The 14002-nt window shown below is 31.3% G+C and overlaps 1 protein-coding gene across 2 annotated transcripts in view; it reads left to right on the top strand.

Annotated features, from left to right (window-relative positions):
* The window catches only part of IQSEC1_2 (IQ motif and S7 domain-containing protein 1), a 49720-nt gene extending 36053 nt beyond the window's left edge, over positions 1-13667 (top strand). Inside the window, exons 8-10 of one of the 2 annotated variants that reach the window (XM_051214274.1) lie at positions 790-1208; positions 5892-6354; positions 10689-12321. In XM_051214274.1, the coding sequence (XP_051067426.1) occupies positions 790-1208; positions 5892-6354; positions 10689-10897 (1091 nt within the window). In that variant the 3' untranslated portion in view covers positions 10898-12321. Of the gene's footprint in view, positions 1-789; positions 6355-10688 lie in introns of both variants that reach the window. The other variant, XM_051214273.1, reaches the window with a different exon arrangement.
* Positions 13668-14002: the final 335 nt, after the last annotated feature.

Raw genomic sequence — 14002 nt, 5'->3', positions numbered from 1 at the left:
GTCTAGCGAAGGAACGATTCAGCTTGATGGATGATTTGTCTAGCGCGCAGTGACAGATCACTGGTTCTACAATGGGATTTATTCTTTTTATACTGCATTTAAGATACAATATATTAACTGTTGTAATTTATTACACTACATTAAACAGATTTTATCTTAGTTAACTGAAGGTAATCATTGAAAATCGCTGTCCTACCTAAGTGTCTTGTAAGTTGGTCCTTTTCAGCATAACGTACCTGTGATCTTCAAGAACCTATCGATCAAACCCCAGATTTCTTTATGTACGAAGTTGTAAAGTTTTACATATCAATATAACTTTTTTCACATGTACTTAGATTACTTAAAAACATGCAACATAAACTTTAAATAATTCCACTAACATTCTCTCACGTCGTTAACTTTAAATTTACATCATCTAGATGCCTTGATTATCACTCATTTGTTTTTGTTTCTTGTTTCTTTATTATCATCTATAGCTTCTGCCAACTCCTTGCATGATTTTATTTTCAACATATCAAAAGTAATAACCAATTTCAACTATGTAAAATATGTTATTTCTTCTTATTTCCGTTGTTACCAACTGAATTTCATTAATTACATTATGTAATACTTAGTTTACTTTGGCATAATTAGTTGTAACTATGGGCCATTCATATCTGATAAAAAGCCTTAAAATATAATGAATTTATGTTGTTCGACAAACTGTATTCTCGATTTATTTATATCTTTGATTTTCCTTGTTACCTTCAATGATCTTCTTGTTTTGTCTCTTTTTCCTGCTTTCTCTAGATCTTTTATTAAATCAACCATCTTCATCATCATCTTCACTATCTTCTTTCACGGCTAAATCAAAGTCAAAGATTTCAAATGTTAATCAAAACGATATGGTTGATGGAAGTGGTAATACTAATACTGAATCCATTCTGGACAATGAAAAGAATATTAATAATAACAAATCTCTTGATATAAAACATGTATTCTCAAATCGTACATTAACTGAAATATTTCATCGTATTAAAGTTAAACCATTGGAACCAGGTACAGATCAAACAACAATCGTTCGACATATATCTAATGCAATAAGAAATTTGCAAGAAGTTAAAATTTTAAACACTGATGACATTGATAATGAATTCTTATTCACGAATAATCCATTTGAATTAGTGGAACCACATCGTCGATTGGTTTGTTATTGTACGGTGATTCATGTAGGTTATAATTTTTTTTGGCTTTTTATTTATTATACAGTTTATTATAAATCAGTGTGTACGATAGTGAAGAATAACACATTTTGTCATCCATACAAACATACAGTACGTAAATCATTACCAGTACACTTTAGACACATACCAAATCTGTTTACTGGAAGAAACTCATCTTCTATATCGGAAACAATAACAAGACAGAGTGTGTACACGTGCTATAAAACTCTCTTTGAGCTTGACATGCAACAATAGCGTCATGTATTGCTTCATCAGAGTTGACAGATTAGACAAACTGAAAGTCATGAAAACGTCAGATTATAGGACAGATTAGGAATAGTAAAAGAACTAAGAAAGTTTTAACGACTTTATATCAAGTTTGCTGTAATAAATGCCAGAATTGCTTTTATGAAAAGCTGTATATTTTTAGTTGTTTTTAAAAAAAAAAAACAAAGATGTCCCATTTCAAACACAATTTGGTATCTACTTTTAGTGATACAATTTAAGAAAAATAAATTATACTTTTACTTGGCTTAAGCAAATCACGACCAATTATTAAATAATGAACTGTGTATACGATAGTAACAATTTTTTTAGCAAATTAAATTCAATTGTATAGATGGCATAATCAATACATTTATATGAAAATGATCAATCACCGGGGTATATCAAAAGTTAAACTTGGAACTGAAATTAAAACCAGTAGGTTTCTGAAATTAACGCAAAGAGAATTTTCCCTTAAACTTTGAATTAAATTATATCAGAGATCTTATCAAGTCTTATATTATTTTATCATCACTCAACTGTTGAAAGTTTTGCATATCAATCACAACATAATATTATCTTTATGTGTGCATGTAATACTAGATTGCTTTTCCATGTAATAAACAGTTTATTCAAACCAAGTATATTCATTCATTTATTCTAACTTGATCGAATCCGAAAACCCATTAATTTAATAATGATTTCGTCCATAGGTTGTACTAGTTTGACAAATGTACATATTCTCTCTTTTTTTTCTTTTTCTTTTCGTTGTTATTATTATTATTAATTTTCCATAAATATAATAAAATGTTTACTTGGCATTTATTCATCTTTCATACGATTCGATAAATATATTACGTGGACTTTCATTAAAGAATTAATTTTCATTAAGATTAATTACGTTATCAGCCATTTTCTCACATTAATTTTTCCCATTCATTTGTTTTGATTTTATCATTATTCTCATATTTTCAATTAATCTACTACAAATGAATACAAGTATATACATATTTACATACTTTTAATCATTCGCAAAATCATTATAGTGAAAATCTTCATTTATAGGTTAATGAAAAGTTAAATAGTGTAAAGAAATGCCCCCTTGAGTTAGTTATCCATTAAGGTTCTACACGAATATATATTAATATATATGTGATTAACAATAGTGGTCTAACGTTGAACGGTTCAAGATCTCGACTAAAACTTAACAATCTTCACAACCTATGTACGGAAAAATAAAATAATACTAATCGAATAGTGGGGTAACAGATCGAATTATATAATTTTACAGTGTTTACAAAAATACTATCAAATGATTAATTGGATAATTGCAAGAAAAAAAAGTTTATCATCATCAAAGTAATTGTTTGTAAAGATTGAAAAAAAGATATAAATTAAACAATGAAAGGAATTAGGAAATGAATAATATGGGGGGATTTGTAAAAATTTCAACTATGAAAATTAGAAAACTGTTTGAATATGTTTCTTTTTGAAAGAATACGGTTAATTAGTGTGTGTCCAGCTTGAACACACTGGCATATCTATCGCCAATACAGATAGAGATGTTGTTTAAAATTCTTTTGATTGAAAATATTAGGCTTGGTAATATCTATTCTGATAGCTTCAGCAGTATGCAAAAGATAATGACTTAAAACATACTTTAAATCTGATGGAATATGGTGAATAATTTCAAGAGCTTTATTCAAGTCAACATGATGTTCGGTACCAGCCGATTGAAAGACATCAGAACTCTTAATCCATCTTACCTGTTCTTCACATGAATGAGACGAATGGTGTTCTGCTATATGATGATGGACTTAGCGAACGATACATCTCAAGTAACTGGCTCCACAAGAGCAGTTGAATTGACAGACATACATAAATGTGGTGAACTCAGTTTATTTTTATTAGGGGTTTTCATAATCGGAAGACTGTATTCGGCTTGGCTGCATTAAATGTTTTCTGAATTGCTTTTTCTAACCTCTGCGTTATTATTTCCTCGGTAGAGTCATTTAGGAACTGTGACTTCAAGGACAGTAACTTCTTCGAAACAGTTGTTACCTTTGATCTTATTTTTATCTCATTCATAAGTTTATTGATGAACTTAGTTGATACCCATTCCTGCTAAAAGAGTTATGAATATTACTTCAAAAAACTAAAGAATCAAAATGATTTCTCACATGATAACGAGAAAGTTGTCAGTATCTTCAGTGTCAAATAATAGAAAACAGGAAAAATTGAAATATCCATAACACTTTTACATGATCTATGACTTTTTGCATGCAGCTTAAAAGTTCTTGGAATTCAAATTTCAAGAGCTATCTACATGGTTATCCTTCATTATAAATAAAAAGCATTCTCCCATTCTAACTCCAACTACTTACCTCAACCTTTTTCTTCTTTTCTATAATGAATAATTCAACATGTAAATATTCATTAATCATTTCAAAACTTTATTCATTGAATGATAAATTGCTTTTTAACCAAACACTATTTTCTGACTGGCTATTTAGTTATTCGTACTTGTCAGTATAATTCACTTCAACCATGAATACTTATCGGCATTATTAATTCTCAGAGTCTTATGCTACTTCCAAATCAACTGGTAATATTTTTATTGTATGATTTAATTCATCTTTTCTTCTATCGATTTAAGATATGTAAGTTTCGTTCTTACCTTGTGTTACCATTTTTGGTTAGTTAAGCTTAACATAAATTTTTAGTTCATATTATAGATAAATAATCACTCATTTGTCGTCATCTTCATCATAAGATGGAATATAATAGTGTTAATAGAATTCACATATTTGCTTCGAATAGCCAAATCATAAGATGTCACTCTGGTAGATTACAAAAAATGTTAACATTTTAATGGTGCACAGTTGTACAGATTTGATGAACTACAAATTATGCTTACATGGAATAACCAAGATTGTATTGAATTATCAAATCAACTACAATTAATTGGAATATACCATTTATGAGATTCGTTCAACCTTTTAACCTAATCTATTTTAGAAGTATGCAAATACTGAAATGATTTTTTAGATCTTAGATTTGTTTTACTGAATTAATTATGTATGTGGACTGAAAAATATGCTTGCGTGGTTTTGTGAAATGTTCACAATCCATTGCAATGTTCCAAACAATAAGATGCAGATGAAAATAACAATAAAGCTTGACGTTTTCGCTGTTTTCGTCTATTTTTAGAAAGAAACGGGAGATGAATACGTCTAGATTTATGTCTATTCTGGCTTCCTCTCAAGAGATATGATTTTTAAACAATATATCTCACCTGAGTTACCACGACACGGAAATTTGTCTATATTTTCAAGATAACAGCTACAATCACATAGAATACCGTGTAAATTAACAAAAACGATTGATACGAGAAATATAACATTGAATTACATTACTTTTTCAGTGGTAATGTCACTGCTTGGAATGTTTTACTTACATAGATTACATACCTGATTTCCACTAAACCGCTATCGTTTTTCAAGTGTGAGTTAGCATTCACACCTGATCGAATTAAATTTTGTGTGATTTTCTAAATGGAATCTAATTTTTTCTTTTGTGAAAATCTGTTTGATTTGAATAGTAGAAATGGATAATTAAATTAATTAATTATGAAAATAACTCGTAAATTTCAACCAAACAATCATCGGAAGATAAAACCGCAGACTTACTGAAGCTAGACAACCGTTGAAGTCTAGGAAGCATTGGATAGTCATTTCGTCCTAATATGCCTCATCAACAGTATGCATACACAACCCCTCCAGGAATTAAACTACAATTTCCATGCCTCGTGGTAAGCGCTTCACCTCAACCTAGTTTTCGATGGTTGTCTAGCCAAAATTAATCTGTATTGTAATCCACAAAATTCAACATTCTCCATAAGCCCTCTATTACGGAAAAAATTGTTACAACGTGAAAAATATTTGCTGCGGATTAAGGGTAGCGAATTATTGATCGGACCAAAGACGCGCAAACACGTAGAACGACCTAGGGTTCTGATTGGTCTCGCTCCCCTGTCTAGCCCAGCCAGTTGAGTCCAGAACACAAGTCACAGCCTCGGATATATGAATCATTATATTTCAAACATACTTTGTTTATATACCAGTCAAGCAGACCGCAACGTACCATAAAATAGAAAATAACATTGTACAATAATGGCCAACAGGAAAATAACACGTTAACTAAATATTGACCAATAAGATGATACCATTTCATGTCCAAGGATAGCATTAGTCATAACAGGATAATTTTTGGGATATTTTCGTGAATATCCCAACAAAAATATAATTTGTTATATAATAAATGTTTCACTATGGATCAATAACTAAAGTAACACAATAATCGATAATCGCTAACACCCACCATTTGTTTTTCTTATTGTTTCTGTTGTTTTTTTCTCATTTAAAGATTAATCAAAATCAACCTCCTCATAAAGAAACCAGTATTCTACGACATTTGTTTGTTTTTAATGACCTAATTATTATTGCAAAAGATACCTCTTCAAAACGTACTTCTGGTAGAAGATTAGTTTTCGACAAGTCAAGGAGAAATCAATCAAAAATAAATTATAAGAAATTATCACCAGATCACTGTGATGGTTTTCTTCGTCCACCATTAGATTTATTATATACCGATTGTGATAAAAAGTTTAAAATAATGAATGCTGAATCGAATACACTTAACTGTATGCAACCAAATGTTGGTTGTGTACCTCATAGAGTAGGAGGCGGAAGAGGAAGAAGAAGCAGATCAAAAAATGAACTTTATAGTCGAAAGGCAGCTAATCCTACTTCACATTCCTATACACGTCTTACTGCTTTATATGTTTTTTCATTATATAGATGTAAAATTCGTCCTTTTAAAACTGATGGTAAGTAAAAAATTCATACATAAGCGTTAATAGTTCGACTTCATCTTTTGAAATTTACAGTATTACTTGAGTTTTATCCCATAATCGAGTAGTGTTATGATGAAACAGTTTGTTATGCCTTCAGAAACAAATCAATAGCACGTGCCGAAACCATCAATCAAAACTCCGATTATAATGTTTCTATGAGATCATGGATCGATCAATGTTAGACCGCCATTGAGGACCTGGAAGCACTAGACGGCTGTTTTGTCAGGGTATGGGACTTTTCAGCAGTACGCACCGACGGTCCTATATGTGAGGTTCAAACTAGGAACCTTCAGTCTCGCGCGCCAACCCTTAGCCTGTCAGGTTTTCAATGGTGGTCTTACACTAATCGATTCGTGATCTCAATAAAAGTTCACAGCACTATACTCATGCTTTCTCCATTTCACATCTACTATTCCGTCTATAAATTGGCGTACTAGACTTGACCAGTTATATGTTCTGGCCTCCAAAGCCAACCTTCAGCCAATACACGCTACATCCCTATTAGTCCGTCTATACACAAGCCTTTCTCTATCACAGCCTCATATTCAAAGAAACGTTAGCAGCAGAGTTTCCATTATAACATCTCAATCAGCCAGCCACTATCTCGAACATCCATCAGGTTGTATACACCAATTAGCAGGCCGCACAGCACAACAAATAGAACATCATACTTTAAACATAATCATGCCATAAGTGGCAGAAAACAAAGTAAACAGTGCATAATTACTTGACAATAATTAGGGAATAGTAGGTTCGAAGGAAGCTAACATTAAGCAGAATGTAGAAATACAATAAAACAGTTATCTACTATGTAATAAAAATATCAATCTGAATAATAGCTCCAAGTGTTCTAACTTCATTAAACTCGTCTCTTTAGAACACAGTTCATTGATAAAATTGTAGAATCATTGAGTTAACCAGTAATGTATGTCAGTTGATTTAAAAAAAAGTGGTCAGCAAAAAGTTTTTAATCTGCAATATGAAAATTTAAGGCATCTCAAGATATTCATTTGCTAATTAACAGTGATATTTTGTTTCAATTTCCTTTTTTTTGCAATGAAAAAATCACTGCTTGAATGAGTGGGATTTCTCATTTTATGAAACATGTTTAATGGTGTTTGTAGACAATTTTCCAAGAAATTTGATTATTTCAATGAAGTTTATTGACGTGATCAAAGTAAAATACTAAAATTAGTGTTGAAAATTTTAGCTTCCTTATGATTGTCCATTAATTACTAGTGAGCTTCATACCTGTCAGAATAACAATCCTCATTTTGATCAATATACAATTATCATGAATTTCAATCCCTGTTAGTCCACGAGCTTTTTTCATCCTTTCAATGTCAAATCTGGAGACAAAAATAGCAGGTTGACATTAAGCCCACGGCAATTAAGATTCCCTACCACCCATTTCTAAAAAATTGTATGGTGTGAAAGAAAAATTTAGCGATCGGTGATTGGTGTACTCGTTTTGCAAGTGTGTGCTCAAGTGATAATGAATGAACATTTTGTCACCTTTAATCATTTTGTAATTGGTCGTAAACTGTTCATCTTTGTGATCTGATTAGTTGAAATCGAAGTCGCATCAAGTGCTGTGATTGGATGTCAGGATTTTGATTTTTACATTTGAAATTAAACGATAGTGAATAAATCTTTTTGTGCAATCTTAGTCTTGTAAGAAATTTAGACATTTTAAGAAAAAAACACCAACTTAAGTGCAATCCTACTGTTAGTGAATGTGTATTGGGATAAATTTTTGATTTCCGATCAAGTGATTTAATGTCACGAGTACTTATATATATCACATTAAAAGAAAGTTGAGTGAAAAAGGAACTGAAACTCGGTTTGAATATTTGATAATAGTGATTACTGAATTCGGTCGGTTGTCTAATGCTGAATACCTAATTAGTAAACAAATTATTACCGAAGTGTGTGCATAAGTTCTTTTAGTAACACATGGTAAGCATAATTCTTAATGTGGAATGAAGCAGTACCAGATATTAGCAGCGGTCGCACATTTTCAAACTGGGCCTCTGTTAACCTGCGCACCCATGAATTTCCTTGGTACCTTAGGGAATTGCACTCGTGATTGTGATGCACATTCCCACGTACAACAGTCCAGTAGCCGTCGATAATCTTACAATACATGAAGGCCGGACATTGAGTGTTCATGGAAGCCCTTCATGACAAAAAATGTTAATAACATTTATAAAATTACCTCCTCCGTCTGATCCGCTGTGACGAACCGCTAGATGTTATACGGCCATGTCTCCAGCACACAAATTTAATGTACGAGTTTTCATTCCTGCACAAATGCGAATCTCGAACTACATAATGACAGTAAGTTGATCTTTCATAATTTGTGATAGCGGACTTCAACGCTTCAACCGATGGGAACGCAACAAGAGACAAGGTTGTCAAAAAGACTTCCTCCATTTCTGTTACGTGAGAAACAACAGCGTTTGTACTAGGCACGTTACTCTCCTCCATAATGATGATTAAAATGTACTTCGTCGACAAGTACTGATGTTTTATAACAATCCGACAAAACATAACTAACAAATTAAAAACGAACTTTAAAACTAGCCATTTCATTGGACGAAACGGGATGAAAAATATTGCAATTTTGGGTTGAAAAAACATTTTTAAAAAGGGTGGGTGGGGGGTTTTTAAAAAAAATTGCCGTGGAGCTAATGAATTTCAAGATAGCAAGTGGATTTAACCTTATATTATTGTACTGTGTTTGTCCTCCTTATTCAAAAATCCAGTTTTATATATATCCATTATATAACCACAAATAAGTAATTACAACTTGTACAGAACTGAGTTATATTTGATTTCAACTAAATTGAGCATCGAATAAATAGTTAATAATAAATATATTTTTTTATATCCCAATGAGTAGAAAAGTTGTATGTTTGACTCTTCGTGACCTAATGTACTTCACTTCTTCAGAGTAAATAAATAACCGCAAAGCCAGTAAGTCCTGGGTTCGAATCCCGTGGGGTGCGGGATCGTGGATGCGCACTGCTGAGGAGTCCCATACTAGGACGAAACGGCCGTCCAGTGCTTCCAGGTTTCCAACGGTGGTCTAACATCAATTAATTCATGATCTCAACCAAAAAAATAAATTTAATTAGTACCTCGAAATGTCAGAAATACAATATTTCTACATATTGGGATATAACAAAAATATATTTATTATGAGTTATATTTGATATAAAATCTGTACACTAAGTCCATATTTGATTAACGGCAATTTAGATAAAGTAAAGCGTACGACAACAATTAATAAATAAAATGAGATCTGACAATAAAACTATTATAAAATTACCATAAGCTAAGTACTTAATATTGACACCAAAAACTATGAACAACAATTCTCTGTAAAATTATCCTGAAAGTTTCATCTCTATCAATTATATAACCCAGCCAAACAATTTGTTTCCTTCACCAATGTACAAGATACAAACACATTATATATATATATATATATATATATATATATATATATATAATGTTTAAAATTTTACAAATGATTCATAGTCTAACCTTGGGATTTTTTTATCTATATATCCACTAAACTAATCTAAAAATAAGTTTAATTCATTTTTCTATTGGTTGTTTTAATCTTCCCATTGATGTTTAGGATTTCAATTAATCAGTCTCTTATTGGCATATTTCCATCCTGTGTGGATTGCCTTGATATTGCCTTCAATCATTATAAGCAGAGATGGTTGGTGGATAGTAGCGGAATCCAAGACGCCCGTTTCGTCCTATTTAGGACTGATCAGCTAGATGTACCTGCATCTCAGAGTTGATGTTCACTCCAGCACTTGAGCCAAGTACCGTTCGTGGCCAATCGCAGTCTTAAACATCAATGGGAAGATTCAATTAAACAATGCAAAAATGAATTTAACTCCACCCCATTGCACAAGCTAGTGGTTATCTAGACTCAGTATCTAAGTAGATAACGCGATGATGTTTGAAGCAAACGGTACCGGGTCTGAGTCTAGGGGTGAACATCAACTCTCGGATGCAGGTACAACTGGCTGACGAGCTCCAGATAGGACGAAACGCGCGTCCTCGATCCCACTGCTATCCACTATCTGTCTCTGCTTATAAAGATAAGTTCTCTGTCTAAGTCTACTTATTCAACAATTTAAGATCATTAGTAGAAATTATTGTATTACATAAAACCATGTGTACTATCCTCATTTTTTTCTTACATATCAACATTTTGCCCAATATGTATATATATTTACTCCTAATGACTACAAAATTTACATTTTTTGATGATATCATAGTGTATCGTTATGGAATAGAATTATGGAAATTTCCCGAGACAAGAACATCACATCATCAATCTATTCCTGGTAGTTTTAACAATAGCAATTTACAACCGGAACAAATGATTATTATTGCTGCGCTCGATAAAAGTGATTATGAAAATTTATTAAATGATTTATATCAAGCATTATGTGAAACAAATCTTGTTGCATTAGAATTAAAATAATATGCTTTCAGTGAATTGATTTCTCTTACTTATATTGCTATGTGATTATATTTGTATTTTTATTTGTCACTTCTCATTTCTTATGAAAATAAAATAGATAAACTACTTAATTACTTTTACATCGAATTATATATATATATATCATGTATGTTTACATTCCTAAACGGTAGATCTTCCTGATGCCTCTCACTCTCCCGTCTCTCCCACACACATGTACTCTCTCTCTTTATATACATATACATAAGGTTTGTGTTAGTACATTAAACGCTATCTTAGGATTTTGAAACGCTATATTTTTTCTCTCAGATGCATCAAATAGAAATAGCAAAATATTCATTTCATCCATCATAATTTTTACTGTTTCAACACATAATTAATGTTTACTTTTCTTTTAGCAAACTAAATATATTCAGATATATGTTTATATAAATATTTAGTCTTTTTCCCTATAAAAACTATTGATTGTTTTTTTATTTTGTTCTACTTCATTTTACTGTTCTATTCCCTCACTCTGTCCTCCCTCTCTCACACATACATACACTCACATTATCTGGGGTTTTTTTAACTAGTGTTGTCATTCGTTAGTTTCGCTGTTTATTTTTTCGAAGAAAAACAACCCGTAAACTTTCTTTTTATTCAAGATAAAAATGTCATCGCAGCTATGTTTTTAATAATTGACTATATTCTTTGATTTATTTATGTATTGTAGAGTTGATTCTCCATTTATTTTGTTGTTTTTCTTTCATTTCCTGTCATTATTGTTCAAATGCCACAATCACCCTACCGATTTTATTTATCTCCGATTTTTCTTTTTACTGTTTTTATCGTTGTTGAAAAGAAAAAAAGGTAGTTCTAGATTATTTGAGTTAGAATATATATAACGTGTACTGTTCAATAACTTCCATTGAATATCCTACTTCAATATTTATGATAAAATGATATTTCCGTATTCATCTATCAAAAATAAACATGATTATGCGTTTGTTATGATTTATCAATATTATGATGATGAAAAGGATAACGGTTAGATCATCAACTAGAGATACATTTTTTTAAACTGTCATCATTTTTTCATCTATACTTAGATTCTGTTAATATTTCTTTTTTTTTTTTCAAATGCTCTTTTACTATATTAGGTATCATTTTAGTTATAAGGATTAATTAAAAGAAGATATGATTATTCAGATTTCAGAATATCTTCTGTGATTGGAATATCTGTCTTTATATCTCTTTAATTGTATCTGGTTAATTTCTAGTCATCTTGTATACATATTTTGTTTGTCATGTTGATTTATTCATTGAAAGATATTTAACTATTCGGTACTACTGTGGTGATATATATTGATAATAATAATAATTGTTTTATTCATTATTATATTTTTGGTACAATATAGAATTCTCAGCATAAAGTATTTCAACAAGTTTCCGTTTCTTATTTCTTGATCGATCGTTGCGACAAATATTAAGTGATCACCAGTCAAATGTTAACAGTTCAGGAGTCGATATCTGAATAATGTTCACTCTTTTCAATGCATATTGCTAGGAATCACGATGTCTCTGATTGGGCTCTTTCGTGACTTGTACAGTGAAAAGTCATGAACTTTTCAAAAACGCGTCTGAATCGGTTGTTGAAATATTTGGATGGCAGGAATAGGTAGCCCAGATATTTAAGCAGGCCGCCAGAAATCTATACGTATTGTTAAAACAAACTGATTTTTGACCTCAATTTGAAGGAGTCATGAATTTAGTTTGTCATGATTTTCCAATAAAAGCTGAGTTTGTGTTTTTTTTAATCATCGAACGGGTCGCAACGAAAATCTAGTTCAAATCTCTCAAAAAATTGTTATAAATTATAATTTTTATTTTCAATAACGGAAGCATGAATTCAGAAATAAGCCATTTATGCAGGTGTTACTGATAAGTAATATTAAACGTAGCACATTTACTAAATAATACACGTTGAAATGCAATGTTAGGACAACGACAAAAAATTATCATGACGAATGATACAAATACAAATAGTAATAGTACCAGTGATAGTAGGACAAAATGAGGCATAAACAATATAATTCGAGAGAAAAATACACTCTTAGGATAAAAAGTACATTTTGAGTTTACAACCCATGGTCTAGAAGATAAAAAGTGAATACATCTTTGCCATTGTAATCGATTCTGAGACATATCACTCAATGCCTTCAACTACCAGTTAGGTTATCACAAGGACCTCAACCAAATAGTTTACACTTGTCAACATGGCTCAATTCAACAATCAAAGGTTTGGTCAACTAAAGTCCTTAGGTTAACAGTTGAAATCTTGGGATTAATTGTCCTATAAATAAACTTCAGATCATTTCAGATAGTTCTTTGGACATTCATATTCTTACATAAATCATACAGTAATTCTTCCCTTATAACAATAACTTATGCTTATATATGAACATTCATCACAATTAGAACTCTCAGTTTGACAGGAATCGGGAACCAAGTATGTAAAAGATACCATATGTAAACATAATGTTCCAAATAACTACAGCAGTTTGAATAATTTCAACGCTCCGCCCACCAAAACTGTTCGCACAACATATCGGCTACAGTATCATATTCACAAATTTTCTGAATAATTGAGATAAGAGGATTGGAGATCGTTTACATCACAAACTGATTGATTTTAGCTAGATAGCCATTCAAAATCAATGACCACAAAATAGGTATAAGAGTCATGGGTGTACATTGCTAGGATAAAACAGCTGACCAGTGTCCTCTAGTTTTCACTAGCAGTCTATGATCCAAACTATCTACCAACTAAACATAAATTCTAAGACTAAAATGATCGCTTGCTCATTCTCCCAGAGATCTAAGGAAGAAAAAACATGGAATTTTTATATCATAACGTTCATGGCCTTCCTTTTTGAAGATGTCCCCAACTTACATTTTTTTATGTAGCTCACATGAACATGTGAAATTTAACTTTGAATTGCGAACAACTTTTCTAGGTAAAAATGCTTACTTGCATTAGTGAAATTATTTCTTTTATGTTAATGTAGAATGGTATTTTAAAACATTAATTAATCTTTGGTTACGTAAAACCATTATACAGGAAAGTAG

The sequence above is a fragment of the Schistosoma haematobium genome, chromosome 2 (genome assembly GCF_000699445.3).
Source record: "Schistosoma haematobium chromosome 2, whole genome shotgun sequence".
Classification (NCBI taxonomy): Eukaryota; Metazoa; Platyhelminthes; class Trematoda; order Strigeidida; family Schistosomatidae; genus Schistosoma; species Schistosoma haematobium.
Note: the sequence above shows the minus strand (reverse complement) of the source record. Positions and strands in the feature narration are given on the sequence as shown.